Source organism: Miniopterus schreibersii, assembly GCF_964146895.1.
Source record: "Miniopterus schreibersii genome assembly, chromosome: 2".
Classification (NCBI taxonomy): Eukaryota; Metazoa; Chordata; class Mammalia; order Chiroptera; family Miniopteridae; genus Miniopterus; species Miniopterus schreibersii.
The window spans coordinates 93,058,104-93,085,185 of NC_138102.1; the positions used below are offsets into that span (position 1 = coordinate 93,058,104).

Sequence of the window (27,082 nt, forward strand, 5' to 3'; positions counted from 1 at the left end):
TAATGAACAAAAGAATCGGACAAACTAAATCAATCCAGAGACATTGATGCATGCAACAGACGATCATATTTCAGAGGAAAGAGGGAAGGGGGGTGGAGGGTGGGAAAAAAGTAACCAAAAAAGTTATATGCATATATGCATAATCCGTGGACACAGTTAATAACAGGGTGAAGGCCTGGGGAGGGGGTGGGAGCAAAGTGGGAGGGGGTCAATTTGGGGGGGAAATGGACACCTGTAACACTCTCAGCAATAAAGATAAATTTTTAAAAAATGAATGGAAAATGGATCAAAGACCTAAATATTATAAAATTATACTATGTATACTATAAAATTCTAGAAAAAAGCATAAGAGTAAATTTTTAAGCATGGCGCAGAAGATTCTTAGATATGACACCAAAAGCATGAGCAATAAAAGAAAAATACAATAGATCCTATAGGATGAACGGACAACAACAGAATAACGGTAGAGACCTTAATTCCCTTCTATTAGCAGTGGATAGACTGTTGAGACAGAAAATCAAAAGGAAGTGATGGGTTTAACCATACTTTAGAACAGCACCTCAAACTGCAAAAATTAGGACCAAAGTGCATGATTAAGTGGTATAGGCATTAAATTTGTGGGTGGAACACCTGAATAGAAAACATGTTCCAGTTGACAGGGTTGTGCCAAAAAGCATTGAGCCTGTGGGAACACTTTCTACAAGGGATTCCCTGAAATGAGCAACCACATTTCACATAACTTTTATTACAGTTTATTGTTATAATTGCTCTGTTATTATTACTGTTGCTAATCTCTTTCTGTTTCTAATTTATAATTAAATCATAGGTAAGTATGATAAGAAAAAACATAGTATACAGTAAGTCCTCACTTAGCATTGTGGATAGGTTTTGGTGACTTTAGGCGAAACAATGTATAATAAAACCAATTGTACATCATCTCATCAGCATTATAACACAAGGACATTATTTGTGGGCCTGCTGTATAGTGTTTGGTATTGTCTTCAGTTTCAGGCATCTACAGAGGTGGGGAGTGTCTTGAAATGTATCTTCTGCAGATAAGGTGGGGTGTCAGGTGCCAGAAAGTGAGGTGAAAAGATACAGTCACTGCCCACAGAATTTTAAGAGATAAAAAAATTACAGAGGTAGATGTTCAGACTGTTGTTTGATGTTTTTTGTTTGTGTGTTTTTTTAAACATATCCTTACTGATTTCAGGGAGAGGATGGGAGAGGGAGAGAAAGAGAGAGAAACATCAATGATGAAAGTCATTAATTGGCTGCCTCCTGCACACCCACTACTGGGGATCAAGCTGGCAACCCTGGCATGTGCCCTGACCAGGAATCTAACTGTGATCTCCTGGGTCATAGGTTGATGCCCTACCATTGAGCCATGCCTGGCCGAGCCGATGTTTATTTTAATGGACGTGTGCAAACTACAGTGGAAGAAATAGCTAAGCCTGTTTAAAGGACTTGGGGAAGGTTTTACAGCTTGAACAGCCTGGAAGGCTGAGTAAAATCAGCACATGCATAGGTAGAGAGAAAGGGTCACTTGGCAGAAGTAACAGGTTGTGTTGAAACATGGAAGAGAGAGAGAGGGGAGTGTCAGGTATTGCCGGAGCATATTTGCATGGCTGATAGGAGTGGCAAGAGATGAGGCAATGTCAATAGTGAGATGATGGTTAGATAGGAAGACTAATTAATTTGGATTTTATCCTGAAGGCTGGGGTTTTCAGACTTGAAAAGCTGCAACTAGCTTTGTTTAAAGGAAATCTTATGTGGAAACTTAATGTATAAAACACATAAAAGTTGCCCTGATTGGTGTGGTTCAGTGATTAGAGCGTTGGCCCGCACACTGAAGGATCGCAGGTTCAATTCCATGTCAAGGGCCTGTAGCTGCGTTGCAGGTTTGATCCCCAGCCCCAGTTGGAGTATGTGGGGGAGGCAGCCAACCCATGTATCTCTCCCACATCAATGTTTCTCTCCTCCCCCCCTTCTACTCTAAAAGTCTGAAAAAAATATCCCCAGGTAAGGATTAACAACAACAACAAAAAACACATAAAAGTGAAGCACTGTTCGAAAATACTGTAGAAGCTTTTAAAGTTTGAGCAGGGAAGAATGATGTGATTTAGTGATTAGAACATGCCTGGTAGATAATCCATATGCAGTGTGTGTTTATTGATTGAATGGATAAATATTTTTTGTAGAGTAGAAAGTTCACTGTTAGTGTAGAATGAGCAGACTGGAGCCACAAAGGCAAGTACAGGCCATTGAAGTAGCCTAGCTGAGAGGTGACAGGACCTGAACAAGAGAAAGGATAGCAGACTGAATAAGAGACTGGATATGATAATAGGAGATGGAGTTAACTGGACATGGTTGGACAGTGGCTTGTTAGAGAGGAATAGTCTAGCACAGTCGGACTATCCACAGGGCCCCATCCTCCCCAAGGAGTGCTCGAGGATTGTGGAGGAAGTTTTTGCTCTCAGAGATTGAAAGACCGTACTGGCATTTAGTGAATGGGGCAGGCTAGCTAAATGTTATACAGGGTGCAGGACATTCCCCAACAATGAAGAATTCACCCTCATCCTAAGAACTTTGATGTATGTGAAAAAAAAAAAAATTTGTATTTGAATCTAAATCTAAACTTCAGTTTTCCATATGAATAAAAACTAATTTTTGGAGTGTTTTAACATATACTAAAAATTTTAGGCATATGACTTTGTGTGAGTCAAGAGAAGATTATACTGTTTTGTTTGGACCATGACTAGTTTTTCACCATTTTGAAAAATTCTGTATCATATCTTCATTACTGGTCATATTTCAATTGCTTATACTGTAGCACTGTCAGTCTGGATTTGTGCGTTTAGGTTCTGTGTTGCAGAACAAGCATCTGATTGATGTCTTCTAGTGAGGTCATGCTTAAGCATTTACAGTGCATACTCTCTTCAGTTCCGCTTCATCCAGTCAGCATTAGTTTGAGATTTATTCACGTTGTAGCATGTGTCGTTAGTTCATTTCTTTTTATTGCTGAGTGCTGTTCCACTTTTACCACAGTTTATTTATCCAGTTCACGTATTGACTAACGCTGTGTACTATTCTTTGGACATACACTTTCATTTCTCTTGGATAAATACCTAGAAGTAGAATGGCTGGGTAATATGGTACGTGAACTTCTAACTTTGAAAAAAAACAACTTTTTATTTTTAGCTTTACAGAAAAGTTATAGTGACAGTACAGAGAATTCATGTGTATTAGGGGTCAGCAAACTTCCTGCAAAGGGCCAGCCATATATAGTAAATATTCTAGGCTTTGTGGACCAGGTGGTCTTTCTTGGAATTACTCAGTGCTACCTTTGTAGGGCAAAAGCAGCCATAGATAATGGGTAAATGAATGGATGTTTAATAACTTTTAATAGTTTTTTTTTAAGATTTAAAAAATATTTTTATAGATGTTTAGAGAGGAGGGGGAAGAGAGAGAAAAGAAAACATGGATGTGAGCTCGAAACATTGATCGGCTGCCTCCTGCATGTGCCCTGACCAGAAATCTAACCAAACCAGCAACCTTTTGGTGCCCAGGATGATGCCCAACCAACTGAGCACACCAGCCAGGGCTAAAAACTGTTTTATAAAATTTTATAGAAACCTTTATTTATGAAAACAGATGACAGATTGGATTTGGCCCATGGGCTGTAGTTTGCTGACCCTGACTGTATACACTTTACCCAGCTTCTCTAATGTTTAATCTTATATACAACCATGGTACATTTGTCAAAACTAAGGCATAAACTTCGGTACAATACTATTAACTATAGACTTTTTTTGGATACCAACAGTTTTCCCCCAATACCATTTTTCATTTCAAGTTTTAATCCTGCATGCCACATTACATTACGTTATCATGTCTCCTTAGTCTATTATTGTCATCAGTATAGACTCATGGATGATACTCATTTTATTTTGTGGATTTTAATCTAATATTACCTTTGGCCATTGAAAATTCTTTCAGGATGGCTCCTATGTCCTTTAGATGTGTCCTCATTTTTTATTTTTGGAATACTTTCTGAATGAATAGTATTCCATTGTATGGATATATTCTCTTTGCTTATCCATTCATTAGATGGTAGGCATTTGGATTGTTTTCACTTTTTGGCTGTTATGAACAATAGCTGTGTATATTTGATTATAGTAGGTATATGTATTTTCTATTCTCTTGGGTAGATATCTAGGAATGGGATTGGAGTTATTTTTAAGTTTTTAATAAATTGCCATACTTTTTACAAAAATGGCTGTACCAACTTATATTCTCAGCAGCAATGTATAAGAGTCCTGGTTGCTCCACATCATCATGAACATTTATTATTGTCTGTCTTTTTTATTATAGACATCTTAGTGGGTATGAAGTAGTATTAGATTATTGTTTTGATTTTGTATGTCTCTAATGCCAGTGATGTTTGGCACCTTTTTTTGTGTTTATTAGCTATTCATATATGTTTGATGAAATTTCCATTAAGACATTTTGCCCATCTAAAAATTGTTTGTTTTTGTCTAAGTTCTTTATATATTTTGGATACAAGCCCATCAGAAATATGATTTTTACGTATATTTTTTTATCGGTCTGTGGCTTGTCTTTTCAGAAGTCAAAAATTTTGATGTATCAATTTATTCTTATGTTTGTGCTTTTATTATCATTTTCTTACTGAGGGTCACAGGTTTTCTTTTAGAAGTTTTATTGTTTTAGATTTCATATTTGGGTCTGTGATACACTTTGAGTTTTGCATATGGTTTGAGATACTGATCAAAGTTTTTTTTAAGTTTCTTTGTGCATATGTTCTAGCACCATTTGAAAAGGCCATCCTTTATCCACTGAATTGCCTTTGTACTTTTGTCAAAAATTAGTTGCCTATGTGTGTGTGGGCTTATTTCTGGACTGCTTATTCTATTTCATTATTCAATATGTCTGTTTTTAGGCCAATACCACACTGTCTTAATTTGTAGCTTTGTAATAAGTCTTAAAATTAATATTGTTCACTCTTGTTCATTTTTAGTTGTTTCGGATATTTATATGCTTTGCATTTCCATATGAATTTTAGAATTTATCAGTTTCTGCAAAAACAAAACCTGGGATTTTGATTGGAATTGTGTTGAATATATAGATCAATTTGTAGGAAACTTGACATAATAGTATTTAGTCTTATGACTCATGAAAATGGTATCTCTCTCTGTTTAGGTTTCTTTTAATTTCTCACAGAAAACTTAATATTTTTCTTCTCATTGTTTAGGACTCTATTTTTTTGTTAGACTTAATCCTGAGGCACTTCATACTTTTTAAATGCTATTGTACATTTTTAAAAATTCCAGTTGTTTTTGCTAATACATAGAAATACCATTGAATTTTGTATGTTGATCTTAGATCCTGTACTGACTGTGTCTTTCCCTCTCTCTCTCCCCCCCCCTCCCTCTCCCTTTCTCTCTCTCTCTTTCTTTTTGCCTTATTGCACTGTCTAGAACGTCCCATAAAATGTAAAATAGAAGTATTCAGAGCATACATCCTTGTTTTGTTCTTTATCATAGGGAAAAGTTCTCAGGCTTTCACCATTTCTCTTTAGATTTCTTCCTGAATCCATGGGTTATTTAGAAATATGTTTAGTTCCAAATAGTTGGGAATTATTCAGAGAACTTTCTATTACTGATTTTTAATTTCATTTTGGTCAGATAAGATGCTCTATATGACTTGCATCTTTGTAAATTTATTGAGACTTGTTTTATGGCCCAGAATGTGATCTTTCTTGGTAAATGATTCTTGTGTACTTGAAAAGAATCTGTTTTCTGCTGCTGTTAGCTGAAGTGTACTATAAATGTCAATTATGGAACTTTTTAAAATCTCTTAATACAAAGGGGTGAAATAGGAAATGGATTTGTTTCCCTTTTCCCAAATTCACGGAGTCCTTGGAAATCCTGCCAGCTCTTTCTTTTTAGCTTTAGAGCAGTCTCCTGATTGGAATGACTGCTTTGAACTGGAAGACATAATTTCATTAATGCACTAATCAGCCACAGAAATAACCCAATGTACTACTTAATGATTAAATGAAGTTGCTTATAATTCATTAAACCTACATAGAACTAGTTAAATTAACCCTTTACTCCCCAATATGCCTGGGTATTCTCATGTGAAAATGGAGAAGCCTAAAATCCATTGAAATACTGGTGAGATAAAGAAGATGTTTCCATCAGTTTCAAGAGAGGTGCTGTATCTTATTTAAGAAGCATAGTAAGTACAAAGAAAACAAAGATACAGGTTCAAAAATTGGTTCTTAAACAACTTGAGTATTCCTTTATTAACAAACTTGAGTATTCCTTTATTAACAGTGTTCTTGAGGTCTTAATGGGAAAGCGGTTTATACCAACACTTCTTTTGGATAGGAATTTGAGATGAACCCTCTTCATAGACAGCTTTACTGTCTTTGAGAAGATTTCAGTGTAAAAGCATTTCCTTGGTTATTTCACTATACCCTTGCAGCAGCCTGGTGAGACACAGAGTAAGGTTGGTAGAAGAGAAGGCTACACTGAATGGATTATAAATCATAGATGATGAACAAAAAATATGGGCTAGAATTTCAGAATTTGAAAAGACCTTGAATAAGATAACCTTATTTCAGCCTTTCATTTTATAGATGGGCAAACCTGATGGTTTAGGAAATTAAGATACAGAAAAGTCAGGCATTTGTTAGCAGTGGTTCTCAGCAGGGGTGATTTGCCCCTGAGAGGACTTGGCAGTGTCTGGAGACATGTTTGGTTGGGACTGGGACAGAGGGCTACTATAATCCAGTTGGTAGAGACCAGGGATATTGCCAAATATCCTACAATGCATAGGGCAGCTCCCCAGAACAGAACAATCATCTGGCTCAAGACGTCAATACTGTGGAACTTAAGAAACCCTGGTCTAAATCCAACTTTGAGTTTTGATTAGAACATGGATTTCTAAAACTGTACTTTAGTGACTTACATAATCTTGTCATCAGCTGTTGGTAATCACTTCTAAACTTTTTTTTCAAGTTCATTTTTAAAATTTAGGTAAAATTTACATAACATAAACTAATGATTGCCTGGCTGGAATGGCTCAGTGGTTGAGCGTTGACCTGTGAACCAGGAGGTCAAGGGTCGATTGGTTGTGGGCTCCATCCCAAGTAGGGGGTTCACAGGGGGCAGCTGATCAATAACTCTCTGTCATCATTGATGTTTCTCTCCCCCCCTCCCTGAAATGAATAAAAACATGTTTAAAAATAAAATAAAATAGAAAAAAACAAGTGTACAATTTAATGGCAATTAGTAAATTCAGTATGTTTTGCAACTATTTGTCTAGTTCCAAGACATTTTTACTCTGCATTTCAACTCTGCATCTAGCCTTTGACAACCACTAGTCTGCTTTCTGTCTCTATGGATTCTAAATTCTTTTTATGTTAGCTCTTTTTTTTTTTTTTTATGCTTTGGAAAGAACATTGGACAAGAAGTTAAGAGAGTACACTTCGCATCCCAGTTGCCTTGTTCTTTCTCTTACTATCTGTGTGATTCAAGTTATTTATTTCTCCTAAGCCTCAGTTGTCATAGTATGTGACAGTTGTCATAGTAGCCAGAATGCCATTCTTCTTTAAAGTCCTGAAATTCTAGCCCACATTTGTTTGCTCAGAATTTTTGTTGTATATCTGTAACAGAATTTTTATTTCAAAAAATTTATTTTATTGATTTGAGAGAGAGAGAAACATCAGTTTGTTGTTGTTTCTGACAGAGATCAAACCTGCAACCTTGGTGTATTGGGACGAGGCTCTAACCAGTTGAGCTACCCTACCCACCCAGGGCTGTAACAGAATTTTTAATTCTACACTAATTTCTTTCTCATCCAGGATGCTTCTGAGCCACCTTTCCAGATATTGAATTAAGTATCCTTGGGTTGATGTGCTTGGAATTAGAAACTAACTTTAGTTTCAGCTCAAATAAAGTGACTTAGGGGATAAAGATACCTCCAAAATATAAATTCATCCCATTACTAAACATAAATATATTTTGGGTTACCTAATTTCTCACCTAACTTTGTAATTAAAAAAACACACAAATACAAGTATCTTCCTGTATTCTCATTCTTGCTTAAAACCCTCCAGTGACTTCTTGCATTCAGAATAAATTGTAAATTTGTTAACATGGTTAATAGGGTCCCCACAAAAAATCGTTATGCTTTCATGGCCTTACCATGTACCATTCGCTTCCTAGCTCATGTTTTGGCCTCATCAGCTTTTTTTCTCATAAAGGCTCTGACCTCCTTACGGCTTTTGTACCAGCTATTTCCTCTGTCTAAAAGTCATGGGGGTACATGCCCGGTTCCTAGCTGTCAAATCTCAGCTTGATGTAATTTCAGTGAAACCTTCCATGATTATCCTATCTATCTATATGGCTTGTTTTACAAATTTAAAATGAAGTAGAATAATACAGTGAATTCCCATCACCCAGCTTCAAAAATTGTTAACATTCTGTATTCATGACCACCCAGTTTAAAGTAGTACCCCACAACTCTTCAATTTTCTTTTTCTGCAGTTATTTATTGTGTTTGTACCTCCCCACATCCACACACTGTAAGTTTCATGGAGCAGGGATCCATTCACTCTTGAATCCCCAGTACCTGAAATTGTCCACGTATATAGTAGGTGCTCAATAAATATTTACTGAAGGAATGAATGAAATAAACTTCCTTAAAAGCAGGGACTGTGTTTATGCATATTTTTATTCTTTTTTTAAAAACCAGTACTACTGCTCTATTTTATTTTTTTCCATCACCATTTATTCTGCCTATACCCTCTTCTACCTCCACCCCCCCCCACAATCACCACATCTGTGTCAATGAGTTCTTCCCCCTACCTTTTTTTCTCAGTCTGCATATTTGTATTCTTAACTGTGCCTAGTAAAGAACAACTATAGTAGACATTCAGTAAATACTGAATTTGATATTTTTTACTTTTCTAAGTCACTGCTCCTCTCTACTGACAATAGATTTGTTTACATATTAACCCTCTTCAGGACTTCTATAATGGAAAGGAGGAGAGTATACTTCTCTTTCATTTACTTTCTGATCACCCTGCTTGTATAAGAACAGGCTTCGTAGTGACTGGTGATTTTTTTCCCCCTCCTTACTAGATTCACTTATTTTTTAATCTTCCTTGTTGTCCACTCATAGGTAATTCCTAACATGTTGGAAGCTCTCCTTTATCTTTCCTTTCCCTGATCTATTGTTCCTAGAACAATAGAAGGTGAGATGTGGAAAGGATGTTTGAGATCATTTAAGTTTAATTCGTAGTTTTACAGGTGAGATGGTTGCCCAAGGTCATACAATAAGCAGCTGGCTGAATTGGGATTAGGACCAAGAGAGCCAAGCTTAGCAGTTAATAGTAGGCAAAGTCTTAATCTTTTTTCTCATTGTTTTCTATTTATGAGTTCTGTTTATCAGTTAAATCCTTTGTGATCCACGACCATGTTTTTTACCTTTTTAGTACCTTCCGTAGGTTTAGCACTAGACACAGTAATATCTTGGGGTTAGAAGAATAAGGAGAAGGCATTGCTTTATTGTATTATTGGAGAATTAATATTATATTTCTACCAGTCCTATGGAAAGAGACACCTGGAGGGCAAATCTTGATTACTTGAGCAATGGGTATATAAAAAGAATTGGGATTAGGACATAAGACATGAAGAGAGTTAACAGAAGGCTGCAGATGGTATCTTAGCACTTTGGAATGAGTCCATCAGTTCCTGCTGTTCAATCCAGTGTGAGAGCTCTACCTGGGCCTCCCCTGAGAATAAGAATACGATGTAATGGACGTAGGATGTAAAAGCTGGGTTTTGCTGAAAGTAATTGTCAGACTTGGAAATATTAGAGACAGGATACGAGGAAATGAAGACTTGGTTTAGGTAGGTCCTAATAAATGACTTTTTCCATTTATCTAGAAAAATCCAGACCATTGGCGCTTTGGTTACCGTTTTTTATTTTTTGATCAAAAAGAAAACTTAAGCCCTGGCTGGTGTGGCTCAGTTGGTTGAAGTGTTGTCCTATGCATTAAAGGGTCGTGGGTTTGATTTCCAGTCAGGACACATACCTAGGTTGCGGGTTTGATCCCTGGTTGGGGTGCATATGGGAGGCAACCGATGGATGTTTCGCTCTCACATCAATGTTTCTCTCTCTTTCTCCCTCTCCCTTCCTCTCTCTAGAATCAATGAAAAACATCCTCTGGTGAGTATTAGAAAAAAAGAAAACTTAAGTAAATGTCAAAATTTAAAACAATGCTTTTTCTCTAAAAAAAAAAAAAATTTGATTGTAGCTCTTTCCCATCTTGCAAGATGGTGAGTGTAAAAGCTGAGAAGCTGGATACTAAGGAGAGGAAACCTAAAGCCAAGAAGGCTAATGGTGGTGGCAAGGTTAAGAAGGATGACCTCAAGGTCAAGATGACTAAGAACGGAAATCCCCAATGCAGCCAAAACTCTGTCCAAGTCAGAGAAATTGGCAGATATTCCTGATCAGCTGTGTATTCCCAAAAGGCCATGTACAAGAGGAAGTATTCAACAGCTAATTCCAGAATCGAACCAGAAAAAGGAGAAAGTTCTTGCTACTGTCACAAAACCAGTTGGTGGTGACAAGAATGGTGGTACCCAAGTGGTCAAACCTCGCAAAATGCCTAGATATTATGAGACCTGAAGATGTGTCTTGAAAGCTACTCAGCCATGGCAAAAAAAAAACCCTTCAGTTAGCATGTTAAACTATGGGCCAATATCACTCCTGGGACGATTCTGATCACCCTCACTGAGTACCACTGAGGGAAGAGGGTGGTTCGCCTGAAGCATCTGAGCAGTTGCTTGCTACTTGTGACTGGACCTCTGTCCCTTAATTGAGTTCCTCTGTGTAGAACATACCAGAAATTTGTCATCGCCAACTCCACCAAAATTGATATCAGTGGTGGAAAAATCCCCAAATATCTCATGGATGATTACTTCAATAAGAAGAAGCTGTGCAAGCCCAGACATCAGACATTGAGATATTCGACACAGAAAAAGAAATACAAGATTACAGAGCAGCACAAAAGTTGATCAGAAAGCCATGGACTTGCAAATTCTACCAAAATTCAAAGCAGTTCCTCAGCCCCAGTGCTATCTCCACTCTGTGGTGGCTTTCATAAATGGGATGTATCCTCACAAACTGGTGTTCTGAATCTCTTACAAAGAACCTAATTAAACACCTGATATGTTAAAAAAAATGATTGAGATAAAAAATAAGAAAATGGGTATTTAGTTATTTTGAGCCTATATAGATTTATGTATATATGCAGACACAATTTTAAAATATGTGGTGTCATTATAACATGTTTTATTTCCTTTTAAAGTAACATGAACATTTTTCATGTTAATATGCAGATCTATACTATCATTATAATCAGATATGGCTATGCCATTGCTTATTTAACCACTTGCCTAGTGGACATCTAGGTGTTTCTTAATCTTACAGAAACTAACAGTGCTCAGATGACATCTTTCTATGTGTGTGTACATGATAAAATTCATAGTGAAGTTTTGTGCTTAAGGTTATGTACCAGTTTGTTTTTTTAAGTGATTTTTTTTTTGTCATGGCTAAAATTCCAATAACTTGCCTCATTTATTTTACATGCCAAATAAAAGATCCATAGCTGTGGCTGCAGTTCTGGTGTTATTTATTTTTAATATAACTAGAAATGATTGGGGAAGGGTAATTTCTATTTATTCAGTCTGGTTCCTCAAAATAAGGTAATAGGAATTATCACCATTGAGTCTTAATAATGTGTAATTAAGTCCAATTAATAAAGTCATTCTATTATTTTCTTATAGCTACACTTTATTTTCTGTTCCTAGCTTTCCTTTCCGTTTTTTAAATTCCCTGTCCTACCTCCCATACTCTTTAGCTACTTTTGTTTTTTTGTGAGTGTGCATAAGGCAGGCCTGGGTTTGTCTTAGCTCCCATGCTTAGAGCTTAAAGAAGCCTTTGGCTTCAGTTCAAAATTCTGTAGCACTTGCTAATTTTCACATTTGGGGAGGGATATGAAGAGTATTTAAACTCCTTCCTACCTTCAACAAAGGTAACTGATAGAAAGATACTGCTTTGGGGTCAGAGAAGAATGTGGAGAACCTTTTTCTAGAGGCTCTGCTAAAGGTAAATTAGGACTTCTGAGGTTGGGGAAATTGTGTCTGGAAGTCCCTCAGTATGGCTATGAAAGATTCCTGAAGTGATTTGAATCTTCATTAGTGGTGTGTTGTGCCTTTATATGGAGACAGGTAGGTGGTAGGCTTCCTTGAGGAAGGGGAGGGTGGAATTTTGCCATCTTCTCAAGAGACATCTAGAGCTGTCCCCCCCCCCCGCCCTTCTTGTGGCAGTATGAGTTTAAGCGTATCAGTTTGTGCATCTGCATTCTGTCTTGTGAGGAGGATGTTCTGTTTTTGCAGATAGGCGGCAGTCTGACATTTGATTAGCCACTGTTACAATTTTCTTCAGGAAATATGTGACACCCCTCTCTGAGGTGAAGCGTGCCTGACCTCAGCCTCCACACCCTATTGGGGCACACAAATCTTTCTTTGACCTTGTTGGAAATAAACCTTTTGCAGAGCCTTAGATCTTTTGCAGAGCCTGTAGTTAGTTGTGAGGCTGGTTTTAAATGAAGGATGTCTCTGATGATTGTGGGCCTCCCATAAAGAGATAGGAATCAGAAAATTGTTCTTGTGGGGAGCAAGTTTATTGTTCTGACCTTGGAAGCTAGAGTGTGAAGGAAAACAGGGATAATTTGTGTAGTCACAGCATCAGAGGGTGTGACTTATTTATTCCTCTGCAAGATTTGTCTCCAGGCAAATACCCTTAAAGATCTAGGGTCACTTTTGAGGCCATAGTAACCTATTATTTGATGATACGTTGCTTAGACTTGTTCTTCAGCATTTCCTTAACATATTGGTCTATCTTGGCTGTGATTGCCCCATTTAATCATGCTCACTATTCCTACAGTGGCTTAGCTTGCTTACTTCTTTAGCATTGTTCAGATCTGTGGATCTGAGCAGTGGGAGAAACAAAATGTTTTGTGTCAGAGGACCATCTTTGTTGCAGGATCTTAAGTCCAGTTTTTCATTTGTTTTTCAGTCTGACATTTTGGACATACTCTCCTTTACGGACGATTCTATAAGTTAGATGTGTGGTTTGAAACCAGTCCAAACTTCAGGTGCATTTGGAAGATGGATTCTAGAATCACTCTAAATCTCCAGGAAGACAGAGTTTCTTCACGATGACTGAGTTTTGAAGTGTATTGCAAGCACTTTGTTACTGATTATGAATTATCTTAGTTTGCAAATGATATACTTAAAAAATTAATTTGAGCAGGTGCAAAGTTATTCTTATAATATTCTAACTCATATTTTCACATGCTGTTTAGATGAGAGAAAAATATTGGGGTGAGGAGTTGGAATGGATATTAACTAGTACAGGCCAGAGTCTGTATGTAATTTACTTTTAGCCTTTCTTGGTGATATGCATATTGGGGCATGCCTATATGTTTAAGGTATCTATTTGCAACCAATGATTAATTCCTGAGGTATGGGATATAAAGTGAGAATTGCCTAAACAGAATATGAAAACGTTTTTTTATTAAACTATCTCATATGGAGGGTAGAAATGTGTGTAAGGTGGTGACTTAATTCACTTAGAAGCCATTTGTATTAGTGCCTACAGTGCCCGGCAGTGTGTTCCTATGTATTAGAATAAATGAATAAGTAAATGAGGGGTATTTTATTTTCACTATTGAACCTTATTATCAGACATTTGGCTTCTGGTCCAAGTTATTGACTTGAGTATGATTTTCTTCCCTTCTTGATTCAATGTTCTGCCTTTTTGGCCCTGTTTTTTCACTATAATGCTGATGTAAGAACATTAAGTGAACTGCTTTCTGCTGTAGATTTCATATAAACAGTTTTACAACTTACAGAGTTATCCAGATGTAAACTGGTACATGACTGGCATTTTGGGTATAGAGCTCTGACCCATAGTTTTATATTTTATATGTTCCTCCAGGAAAACACTCAAGACATTTTCTGAATCATTCCAGGGTAATAATTTACAATCCCCAGTTTTACAAAATTCTAGGTTTCTCCAGTTATTTCATGGTGGTGTGAAACTCAAGGCAGTCAAGATAAAATTTTAATTCACCTGAAGAAGTAATTCCAGGCCCTGACCAGGTAGCTCAGTTGGTTATACCGTCATCCCAATACACCAAGGTTGCGGGTTCATTCCCCGGTCAGGGCGCATAAAAAAATCAACCAGTGAGTGCATAGACAAGTGGAACAACAAATCTTCTCTATCTCTCTCCCTCCCCTTTCTCTCAAAAAAAGTAATAAATCTATAACTAAAAAGAAATCATTCCATATAAAAGGATGCAAATCACAAAACTGAGGTACTATACTGTATCTGAAATCATTCCTTCCTTTATGAAGTAGAGAGAGGGGAAGTGAAATGTTTGTATATTATAAGAGTCAGATTTTCTTGCCTTCTCTCCCAAATGTGCTTGTGTACCGATAATAATATCATTTTGTACCATGTATGAAATAATATCTGGAGCTGCAGTGGAAATAAGGTAATTTAGTGGTGAGATGCACCTGAACTGAACTCTTGGAAACTGACCTATATACATCCAAGTGTAGTAAAAATCTGAAAAATCTAGCATTTTGTTTTCCAGAAAATCTAAGCATACATAGAGATTTTTATTGTAATGTACTTTGTGGCTGGATTGGTAGAGTGCATGTATTAGAACTGTTCGGCTTGCTAATGACATTAACTGAATGGTGGGAAAGTATATCTTACTATTTTTGATATATATCTGCCATTTTATGAATGCAGTTTGGAGGTCCAGTACTGTATTCAGTTGTGATTATGTCAGAGTATTTTGACTTTTTATTTAATAGATAATTTACAAATTAATATATTATTCCATATATAATTTACCTCAAGCCAAAAGCAGAGGTGATGTGGGTTAGCCTTAGTGATAACACCAGAAAATAGCACTAATAAATGGCTTAAACAATATGAAAACAGATATGTGAACATTCAGAATTTTAGTACAGGCCATCTACATTGCCTAGTATAAATTTTTATATGTAAAATTTATTTACTTTTAATAGGAAAATAAATTTTTATTTTCCTTCAAATTTATTAGATACCCCTTCAGTGTCTACAGTCCATTAGCATGCACCACAGCTTCTACATTAATCCTATCAGTGAATACTCTTTTACAAATTGTTTCTGCACAACTGAAGAATTAATATCTCTATTGATACTTGTGGGTCTTAATATAAGATAATTTAGTCAACTCTGTTTTCAGTCGAGTGGTACCTGAGTGTACTGTTCTATTATAGTTCATTTAAATTACTATACCTTTTAACAGTTGAAATGTACACCAGATGTAAGGATAAAATGAGATGTCATAAAGTGTATAACAGTCTGAAAAATCTGAGTCTGGGCCATGGTGGATTAACAGTTACTACTTTTACTTTAGGCCTTCTTTGTAGCATATTTTCCTGAAATATAGGGTGGTGGGTGTTTATAAGTGAGTCAGAATTTGGAGTTTGAAAATGCTAGTCTTAGCAATTTCCGTTTATATAAGTAGTCCTTGCTTTATTCTGCAAATAATTTGAAGCTTTTTATCTTTCAATCAATCATCTATCTCTTTGATGATTTCTGGGAAGAAATTGATTTTAAGATTTCTTTTAATGTTTCCAACCTTTCCCATTCTGTGTTGGAGAAGTTGAAATGGTGAAATTACAAAGCCAGCAGTTAGGGCTAAGGGAACTGAGTGTTTACTGAAATACATTTGAATATAGTTCCCTTAATAGTGATCGATTTCATATAAAGTATTTGAACCTAGGCAGCTACAGAGTTAAGGGTAAGCTAAACAAAAAAATAGTGATTTATATATACAGGGTGGGGCAAAATAGGTTTACAGTTGTATGTGAAACAGTTTAATCTTGTATTATTACTTATTAATTATTGTATTATTTTCCATACGAACTGTAAACCTACTTTTGCCCCACCTTGTATATATGACTACTAATGATTACTAATACTGAGCTTAGAATTTTTAAATTTGTGGGTTAAGAAGATGGAATATATAATCATTTTAATTGTTTTTTCTTCCTAGACCTTTATTGTCACTTAACTTTTTTTGTTTGTTTCCTTGCTGTCAAATATTGGTAAATTCCTTCTTCTTATTCATGCTCTGAATGATAAAATGGGTAGAGCCAATATAGTATGTTAAGAGTTTAGGCTCTAAATCTAAACTGCCTCTAGTTTGGACCTTTCAATTGTTTCAGTGCTTTGCCCTTTTTTTTTTTTTTAAATGAAATAAAGTACCAGTGGATATCAAATGTGCACATTTATGATTATTCCCATGTGTTAAATTCCTAAAAGTGCCATACTTAATCTTTTTAAAGTCTCTTGATACACATGTCACATTGACATTGTTGACAGATGTGTTCTCTCACAAAAGAAATTCTTAATCTTTTAAGAATTTAAAATAGCCCTGACTGGGTATCTCAGTAGGTTAGAGCATTGTCCTGATACGCCAAGTTTGCGGGTTCGATCCCCTCTCAGGGCACATCCAAGAGTCAGCCAGTGAATATATAAATAAGTGGAACAACAAATCGATGTGTGTCTCTCCCAAAAAATCAATTAAAAATATTTTTAAAAAGAATTTAAAATAGCCTTATCATATAGCTAGCAGTTTATTGAATATTTTACTCTTGCTAATTCTTGAAGACACTTAATTTTCAGTGGGCTTTATTACATTTATTCAACAAGTTTCTGTTGTATGTATTTTAGTAGAAATAGCATTTAGAAAAATTTAAATATAGGCCTGGTGTTAACTGAAGGTGGTTGATGTCAATTCAACAGCAGCAGGATTCCCCAGTTTAGGATGAGGTGAAGAAGGAAACTTTATTCTATGTAGACAGCTCACTTGTGATACAGCACTGCTGTGAAAAACAGCACAGCTGTTAGGATGCCCTGGGGCCAGGCCCCTCCCTGACTAGACAGCTATGCTCTGCTCCAACAAGGTCTGCTGGAAAGGCAGTCTTGAGTGGAAGTGTCTTCCGTGGAAAGGGAAAGTGCCCTCTCAGAGGGAGCTGACTTACATATCAGAAGTCCCTGGCCCTGGTCCCTGATTGGTCTGTCCTCATGCAAATGAAGACTCCAGATCATCGAAGTTTGATTAGTCCAAACGGCACTGTGCTAATTGGTCAAAAGGGAGCTGTTCTTGACTGGTTGGTGAAGAAACTGAATTGGGCAGCTTAGATTGAATGTGAATGTGTCAGTCCTATGGGTTGAAATAGGATTCCAGGAACTCTTTTATAAGGGCTGATGCAAATGGCAGAAACACTGTGTGGTACAGGCTTCTCCCTGAAGTGCAGTGTGAGAGGCCCCTGTGTAGAAATGGCTGCTAGGCTTTGTTTTTTAAATTTGAGCCCAGTTAACCATTAGAAGCCCTTCTTAGAAGATGTCTTCTTTCTCAGGGTCCACACTAGCAACCATTGACTGGTATTGTTTTCTTTGAGGGTCAGTTTTGCCTTATAAAATGGGAAATTTTCTATACTGTACTTGCTTCTTAGGCAATTTTTTTTAGTTCTGTGAAAGGAAAAAAATATTATAGCAACTTAAGGTGTAGTTAGTGAAAGTAATATTGATGAAGTCACTGCTCCAGTTTTGCAGAAAGTAAGGGGGGGAAATGCCAGGATGCAGAATGTCATTTGCTACAATCTGTGCTTAAGGTGAGGTAAAATTGTGGCTCTTTGGAATTACCTTGGAGGCAGAACTTCTGGGAAGCGGAGATTTCTATATATTGCAGAGTTACCACTATTTACCACTTGATGGCCTAAACTTTTAATTTACCCATTTTGAGAAGAAATCTTAATGGAATGTATTATACTTTCCAGTCTTTTTTAAAAAATAGGCTTTTCCCGGCCGGGCATGGCTCAGTGGTTGAGCATCGACCTGGGATCCAGGTGATTGGGGTTCGATTCCTGGTCAGGGCACATGCCCAGGTTGCGGGCTCGATCAGTGACTCTCTCATCATTGATGTTTCTGTCTCTCTCCCTCTCCTTTTCTCTCTCTGAAATCAATAAAGATTTTTTTTTTAAAAAAGCCTTTATTGAAGTATAATTTGCATACAGAAAAGTGCACAGATTTTAAGTATACTGTTGAGGTTTAACCACTACAAACACCTTTGTAACCACCACCCCAAACAAAATACAGATAACTTTCATTCCTCCAGAAACTTTTCTCATGCCCCTTCCAGTCACATCTGCTCCCATACGCCCACACTCACACAATATGTAGTCTATGATGTCCTTCCCAGTAATTGTGCACCCTATGCCTGCACTGCACTTCAGCACAATGATTCATTTTATTTGTATTGATCTGTGTATGTCTTTACCCCTAACTTTATTAGCTCCACCCTTAGGTTTGAGAGTGGCTTCTTGTGCTAGTTTTTTCTAAGATTGTTTCTGGCTGTTCACTTCATGTCAGACAACTAACTACCGAGATACTGCTATGTTCTTTGCCATTTTATCTGTATTATGTCTTTCACAGGTTGGGCTAGTAAACTGGTCAGACTACCCAGTATGGTGCTGTATGATAAATCCACATAATCTGTGTTCACATTTATTTGGCAAAATAGTGAACCACAGGTTCCTGATAAACATTGCAGATGTGCATCTACTAGAGTGGTCCTACCTTTCTGTACCCTATCTCTGCCTTTCTTCCCACATGTCCTTTGGCTGTCGATCCATCTGTCACTCTTATTTTATACCCTAATTCTCCAGGATGTTCCATCAGCCAATTTATCTTTCATCAGCCCTTGTAGTTCATTACACTCAATTATCTCTAACCCTCCCCCTCCTCTATCCCTAACACACCACCCTCCACCACCACTCCCTACCCCCTACCTCTCTCCCACCCCCACCCGCTCCTGTCTCTTAGGCTGGGATTGATTTTCTTTCCTCTCCTAACAGCTTTCTCTCAAGGTTAGGTTGCCTGTCAGATTTTAATGCTGGGGAAAGAATTGTTCCACCCTAAGCCTAAATTGTATTTTGTGTAGTCTGACTTGTTTCTCAACTTTCAGCCAAGGCTTCTTTGAAAACATCCAATGGGAAGAAGTGCAAGATTGCATCATTCCTGTGAGTTGCCACTGCAGTGTTTTTGCTGGTTTTAAAAACAGCTCAGTACTGGCTGGGCTCTCAGGTGACCTGGGAAATAATTACTTTGCTTGTGTAAGTCATAATACTTATAGACTATCACTGCCCACTATTTATATTTAATTATTTAGCAAAATTGTGGTAATGCACATCATAAAATACATGCTATGTTAGTTTATTTGACCAATACAGTAATCTCTATTTGTAAATGCTCCGTTTTCATAGTTTGTTGCTCATGTTGCGTGATTAAGTAGTCACAGCAGCTTAAAGAGAACCCTGGTGAATGTAACAGTATTGATGACCTTTGAGGATTAATCATAATCATTTATACACATTTGGCTAGCTTTTTGAATGGTGCGTCTGTTTTTGCTAAAGCTGCAGTAAAAGACACAGAAATTTAAGTAAGTTTAATATTAGGCTTTTAACACACCGTATTTCACTTGGTGCCCACATCAACTTTCATCAGGTTGCATTATCTTTTTCACAGCTCAGGAAACTGAAGCTTAGATTAATTAATTGAACTGTTCTCTTCTGGTCTTGAGGATATTTAGTTTTGAGTTATTTCAAAGGAAGACAGTAATGCCTACCTTGAGAGGTTGTTGGGAGGATTATAAATAGTATATACGTAAAGCATCAAGCATAGTGCCTGACACTGAAATTATGAAAAAGACGTGTTTCCTGTTCTCCGTAAATTTATGGTCTAGAACATCTTCCAAAACATCCTAACTTTTGCGTGAATTTGTTCATCTCTAAGAGTAATCCATTCCATCTGAAGCATAAAATTATTTGTATGTAGATTTTTATTGTTGAAAGTATTACATATGTCCCACTTTGCCCCCAAAGATTCCCTCTTCCTTACTCCCTCCCCCTCCCCAGGTTTTCCCGGAGCTATTGTCTATGTCCATGGGTTAGGAATATTTGCATATAAGTTCTTTGATTAATCTGCCCCCCAAAACCAAGAATAGTCATTCTGGTTTTGTTTGTTTGGTTTGTTTTGTGTGTGTGTGTGTAGTTGATTTCAGAGAGAGGGAGGGCAAGGAAGAGAGAGAGAAACATCAATGATAAGAGTCATTGATCTGCTGCCTCTTGCACGCCCCCTGCTGGGGATCGAGCCCACAACCCAGGCATGTGACCTGATGGGGAATCAAACTTTGATCTCCTAGATCATAAGTCGATGCTCAACTGCTGAGCAACTCCTGGCCGAGCAGTCTGGTTGTAATTGCCTTCAGAACTTGGATTTTGTGTACTACTGTTCAACCTTAATTCAATAAATTAAATTTGATCATTTAAAAAAAAAAAAAAAAAAGACGACTCTGACCCCCCCCCCAGTAACAATTTATTGAGATATTCGCAGCCCATACAATTTACCCATTTTAAGTATACAATTCAGTGGTGTTAGTATATTCATAGAGCTGTGCAACCATCACCACAATCAATTTTAGAACATTTTTTATCACCCCTAAAAGAAACCTCAAACCTTTTGGCAGTCACCCTGTACTCTGCTCTCCTTTTCCCTTGTCTGGAAACCACTAAACTACTTTCTCCAGATTTGTCTGTTCTGGATATTTCCTGTAAATGGAATCATACAAAATATGGCCTTTTATAATTGTCTTCTTTCACTTAGCATAATGTTCTTACGGTCCATCCATGTGTGCAGGTATTAGTACTTCTTTTCTTGATTGCCAAATAATACTCCATTTAATGAATAATACCACATTTTGCTTATTCATTAGTTGATGTGGTTGTTTCCACTTTGTTATGAATAAGGCCACTATGAACGTTCATATATAAGTTTTTGTGCAGACATAAGTTTTTCATTTCTCTTGAAGAGAAAATTTTCAGACTTTTCTGAAGTGGTTGTACCATTTTCTGTTCCCACCAGCAGTGTATGATGGTTCCAACCTCTTCATATCCTCACCAACAGTTGTTTTTTGTTTGTTCATTTGTTTGTTTAAATATATCTTTATTGATTTCAGAGAGGGGAAGGGAGAGAGAGAGAAACATCAGTGATGAGAGAATCGTCATTGATTGGTTGCCTCCTACATGCCCCAGACTGGGGATCGAGCCCGCAACCCAGGTATGTGCCCTGACCCGGGAATCAACCACGATCTCCTAGATCCTAGGTTGATGCTTAACCGCTGAGCCACGCCTGGCAGGGCTCAACACTTGTTTTTATCTGTATTTTTTTATTACAGCTTTCATAGACCTAGATGTCAGACAAGTGCTTGGGTGATACTAGTCAATGTGACATACCTGTATGGGGTTTTCCAGGTACTTCTGATTGCCCAAATGCTGCACTGTTTTGGAGGGTGGAACACATGTCACTAGCAAACTGGAGGGTTAATTCTTTGAACTGATCCAAGTGATAGTACACACTAGTCAAAGTCAGTGTGTGTGTGAAGTCCTAGTATTGCTGTATCTAAAAAATCTTTAGAAACACTTTTCATATGTAATTTGTTTCAATAATAGTCAATAGATTTTAATAGGAATACTATTAGTGCAATACCCAGTTTGGGAAAGTTAATGTGTGGAACTGATGAAGGTATTTTATACTTTGTCAGCAATACATATAAATTCTAGTCATGTGTTGATTTGGTCAAAGAAGTTAAAGTAACTGTAGTTAGGCACTAAACTGGCATTCTTCCTGTCATTTTATTCTTACTGTTAAATATCCAAACTGTTGAATTTGTTCTCAAGCGGGTTATATTGTCCCAAAGGGAGTGAAAATTGTTTTTTGTGTGTGGGGGGTGAAAAAAAAATCCTTAGCTATTACAGTGGTTTGTGGCCCTCTAAAAGGCCACAATATATAAACTGATACATTATATATCTAGGATACTAAAATTTGTTTTCTAAATTGAATTTATTGGGATGACATTGGGTAGTAAAATTATCATTTTCAGGGGTACGGTTCTGTAATACATCATCTGTATATTGTATTGTGTATTCAGCACCCCAAGTCAAGTCTATGACACTAAAATTTCATAGTTTGGGATGATTAGGGGGAAAGATCTAAAAAGGTTCCTTAAGGGGGTGACGATGCAAAACAGGTTGAAAAACACTTGTCTACTGCATAAAACAGATGCTAGAATATTAGATCATTAGAGATTGTTTAGTCAGACCATCTCATTATACAGTCTTTAAATAAGGCACTGAAGTTGAAGTGTCTGCTATGTGCCAAGCACTCTACTATCCAGGAGGATAAGAAATGAAAAGACCCTTTACTTCTGTTGGGAGAACTCTTACATATGGTTAAACTTGGAGTGATTATTGATTTAGTAGTCAAGGTATATTCAAGGTGAGTGGGGAATGGCAGAGGAGGGGCCATATAAGTCAGCTTGGGAGAGGCTGAAGGGTCCAGAGGAGTACTGTGTGTAAGCTCTAAGTCTTCAGCCACCCTTCTAGGCAGCTATAATAGAATTTAGTTATTTTTCAAACTTGAGGATGTTTTAGAACCACTAGATTGCTTGTTTAAAATCTAACTGCAGAAACCTCAGCCCAGAGAGTATGATTTAGGATTAGGTTCTGGAGTTCTGATGCCTGTCCTCTAAGGAAACACTGCTTTAAATGGTGGCAGTAGACATTTTTAAGGGTCAAACACGAGGCTAACCTTGCTTTGTGGACATTAACCCATTATGGTGTCACCTTTTATTCCTTTTCCAGCAGCCTAGAAATAAATACTCAACCATGGATCAGAACTCTTGCTAGCTAGCCAAGCTGTCACTGTTTCTTGCCTTCCTGGTTTGCTTATGTTCCGTCTGTATATTCTTTAGCAGTTCCTTTTGTAGCTATTAAGGGTCATGAGATCCTTTACCTACTACTTTTCAAAATAAAGGCAATGTTAGCCCTATCTTCTTAACTCGTCAGAGAATATTGTGTTAAATCATGGATGGTACAGGTGAAAGGATAGTGTCAATCAAGTCAAGGGGGACTTGAAGAGGAGATGAGCAATATCTGGACCTGGTGGGGGAGTGGGAGAAGAACCATGAATATTTAACTTGGAAAAGAATACTTACTGGACATTGGCCAAGTACAGGCTAAATGAGCACTAAATGAAGTTATAGAAAACTCAGATACCTACAGGGCCAGACAAGTAATTTAATGAGGGGATGGGCCTGATGTACAGTTGGTTAGACCAAGGATACATGTCCATTCTAAATGGGGGCAGCCCTACTCAGTAGCTCTAGCTGAATCTTTTCATGAAGAACCATGAATCAGAATCAGATCTCTTTTTTAAATATATCTTTATTAATTTCAGAGAGAGAGGAAGGGAGAAGGAGAGACAGAAACAATGATGAGAGAGTAGTCATTGATCAGCTGCCTCCTGCATGCCCCTGACTGGGGATTGAACCTGAAACCCGGGCATCTGCCCTGACCAGGAATCGAACTGAGATCTCCTGGTTCCTAGGTCAATGCTCAACTGCTGAGCCACGCCTGGCCGGGCTAGATCTCTCTCTCTCTTTTTTTATAGTTTAATGTATTTTAATAGCAAACTTACAGGAACAGCACAGAAGACAGACAGCATTAAAACATGTACTTGCGTGTAGGACAACTCAGAAAAGTATAGTGAATGGATGGAATCTACTGTATGATAAAAATGGTACAAACACCATTTAGTTGCCATCAATAAGAAATTTACTTGTTTTAAAAAAAATCCAAATGCTGGCATTGTCCAGAAAAATTTAACAGGTTTATTTATATTGTTATAAAGTTGAACTGCTGAAACTTGTTCACTGAAACATTTTGACTTGCATTAATGCTTATATGTCCCCACATTTATATTAAAAAAATTCACACACGAATGAAAATGGAAAAACTGCCAATACCTGATTTCTGTCCCCTATTTTCAACTTGCAACCATATACTTAGATACCTTTTAACCCCATGGGAAAAAATCTAATGTTCAGAACTACCAATAACAGGAAGAAGAGAAAAAATTTTTAAAAGAATGAAATGTTTCCCATCATAGTGGATTCTTAAGCACATTCTCCACGTTCGCAGCATGCTGGATGTATTTTGGCATAATTGTTACATGTTTGGCATGGATAGCACACAGGTTGGTGTTTTCAAAAAGGCCAACCAGATAGGCCTAACTTGCCTCCTTCAAAGCACCAATAGCTGCACTCTGGAAACGCAGATCTGTTTTGAAGTCCTGAGCAATTTCTTGTACCAGACACTGGAAGGGGAGTTTGCGAATCAAGTTCAATGGACTTCTGATAACGTCTAATTTCACGCAGTGCTGCGGTACCAGGCCTGTAATGATTAGGTTTCTTCACCCCTCCATTAGAGGGCGCACTCTTGCGAGCGGCTTTGGTAGCCAGTTGCTTCCTCAGTGCTTTACCACCGGTCGATTTGCGGGCAGTCCGCTTTGTGTGAGCCATGGTATAGAGACCTCTTACCCCCTTCTCCTTTGGATGGAGCTCTGGGAGCTGGAGGCAGTGCAGGTGTTACAGAGCAACTGTGGCTGTGAACACCTAGATCTCTTATTTTTTAAGAGAAGTGAGATGTCCAGATTTTTATGTAGACTCTCCTAGATTTTAAAAAAAATAATCACACAACCAGTTAAACAAAAACAATAAAAACAAAACTACAGACCAAAACAGATATTTCTGCGTGCCACCAGTTTGCAGTCTCTTTATGTATCAGATAAAACTTTTACTAGTTGACCTAAAAATATTTTCAAATTATGTGATTGAAGTAGACAGCCCACAAACAGGAATTTACTGTTTATAAGAACCAGACTGTGGAAGCAGGATTATAAGGCAAGGTAGAATTTGGAGATAGGGTTATGTATAGTTGCAAGACTATATTTTTGTGAATTGTCTCAAAGTAAGATTCATGGTGCGGTGCCTTTTCTCTCATCTCTAAATTTAGGAAGCCCTAGTACTCCTTTAGATCTGTGTAGCCTATGAAGGCTGATTTGGGGGGGAATTAGCAAGTGAGATTGGTCACAGAACTTCTATTTTTCTTTAATCCAGTGAAAATTCTGAGCGGGCCATAAATACATTTAGCCTAGAATAGACTCACTGGATCTCCTTTTAACCCCAAGAAAAATTAAACTTAATAGGGCAGGACCCGCTCAGCCAGGCGTGGTTCAGCAGTTGAGCATAAACCTAGGATCCAGGAGATCTCAGTTCGATTCCCAGTCAGGGCACATGAAGAGTTGGCGGGCTTGATCCCCAGTCAGGGGCATGCAGGAGGCAGCTGATCAATGAGGATTCATTATTAATGTTCCTCCTCCCTCCCTCCCTCCCTCCCTCCCTCCCTCCCTCCCTCCCTCCCTCCCTCCCTCCCTCCCTCCTCTCTCTCCCCCCCCCCCTGAAATCAATGAAGATATATTTTAAAAAGAAAATAAAACATCCTTCTTTAAAAACAATAGAGCAAGACCCTCCAACTTAATCCACTTAAATTGTTATTTTCTCAGTGGTTGTCCTGTCCTCATACAGTACTGTTTCTCTCTGACCTTTAATTAGTATGTCAGATGTTCTGAAATACAGTATAGTAATAAATTAGATTTGGGGCCATACAATATGAATGGAAGTAATCCTCCAAAGTTAGGTACTGGACACCAGAAAAGACAAATTTCCTAACTACTTCACTTTCTTGGAATACAATTTGCTGTTAATTTTAATTATGCTTAAGTACAGTCAAAGCTGAATTTGGCCTTTAGAAAAGGTTTTAATACAATAAGTTTTATATATAATAATACAGTATACAGTATTTACACATTACCTGTTTCCAGTTTATCACATTAAAAATTGGGTTGGCTTGCCCGGCCGGTGTGGCTCAGTGGTTGAGTGTTGACCCATGAACCAGAATGTTACAGTTCGATTCCTGATCAGGGCTCATGGCCGGGTTTTGGGCTTGAACCCCAGTGGGGGGTGTGAGGGAGGCAGCTGATGGATGATCCTCTTATCATGGCTGTTTCTTCCTCCCCCTCATCATTCCTCTCTCTGAAATCAATAAAAACATATTTTTTTTTAAAAAAATTGGGGTGGCTTAAGGAAGACTTTGTCAAGACTTCTTTACATGCTGCTTGTTTGTCCCTGCCTTTGACATGCATTTTATTTTTTATTTTTTTAAATATACCTATTGATTTCAGAGAGAGGAAGGGAGAGGGAGAGAGAGATAGAAATATCAATGATGAGAGAGTCATTGAGTGGCTGCCTCCTGCATGCCCCTGACTGGGGATCGAGCCCGCAACCCGGGCATGTGCCCTGACCGGGAATCGAACCCTGATCACCTGGATCCTAGGTTGACGCTCAACCACTGAGCCACGCCCGGCGGGGCTGACATGCATTTTAGTAAACTTGCTTAATGATCTTTCATCAGATGCTTAGGCTGTGTCCCTTTTGAATAATTAATATTCCTTTTGAATGAATTACTCTTTGGGCAACTGATTTTGGAAAACCTGTATTTTTACCACTACTAATTCCAACAACCCTCTTCTCAAAATTGAGATGCTTTTTCTGCCTCCTACTTCTCAGTGTTGACTGAGTTTGTCCCCACTGAGTTTTCCCCAAACAGGGAAGTCCCATGGGACTAGTATCAAGTCGCTGTCAGGAAGAGGTGGTATAAATAGCTATGCATACACTCTAGAGGAGCGGAAAGAGGAGAATTTATGCTGGGCCCCAGATGTGAACTCTTGTTTTTGTTTTTAGGGTAATTAATGTTTCCTTGGATTGAGCTAAACTTTGGGCTCTGGTGCTTCTGGCTTTCAGTTCTGAATCAACATCCTTCAGGCATGGGCAGGGGTTTGGGGAATGGAGTTTGTATTTCATGTCATCCCAAATGAATGAAGTAACACTAGAGCA

General features: G+C 37.7%; 1 protein-coding gene and 2 pseudogenes across 13 annotated transcripts in view; 2 read left to right on the forward strand and 1 right to left on the reverse strand.

Annotated features, from left to right (window-relative positions):
* Positions 1-11,712, forward strand: part of LOC308552152 (large ribosomal subunit protein eL6 pseudogene) — a 43,992-nt pseudogene extending 32,280 nt beyond the window's left edge. Inside the window, exons 2-3 of the transcript XR_014000668.1 lie at positions 10,242-10,263; positions 10,371-11,712. The product of XR_014000668.1 is annotated as a large ribosomal subunit protein eL6 pseudogene (transcript). The remainder of the gene's footprint in view (positions 1-10,241; positions 10,264-10,370) is intronic.
* The window catches only part of CECR2 (CECR2 histone acetyl-lysine reader), a 164,918-nt gene that overhangs the window by 32,703 nt on the left and 105,133 nt on the right, over positions 1-27,082 (forward strand). Inside the window, exons 2-3 of one of the 11 annotated variants that reach the window (XM_081127118.1) lie at positions 10,242-10,263; positions 19,199-19,253. The exons of 7 other annotated variants lie outside the window; for them this stretch is intronic. In XM_081127118.1, coding sequence (XP_080983244.1) covers positions 10,247-10,263; positions 19,199-19,253 — 72 coding nt within the window. In that variant the 5' untranslated portion in view covers positions 10,242-10,246. 3 more of the 11 variants (XM_081127116.1, XM_081127114.1, XM_081127115.1) reach the window with 3 other exon arrangements.
* On the reverse strand, positions 24,232-24,659 carry LOC308553546 (histone H3.3A pseudogene; annotated as a pseudogene). Its single transcript has one exon. The product of its transcript is annotated as a histone H3.3A pseudogene (transcript).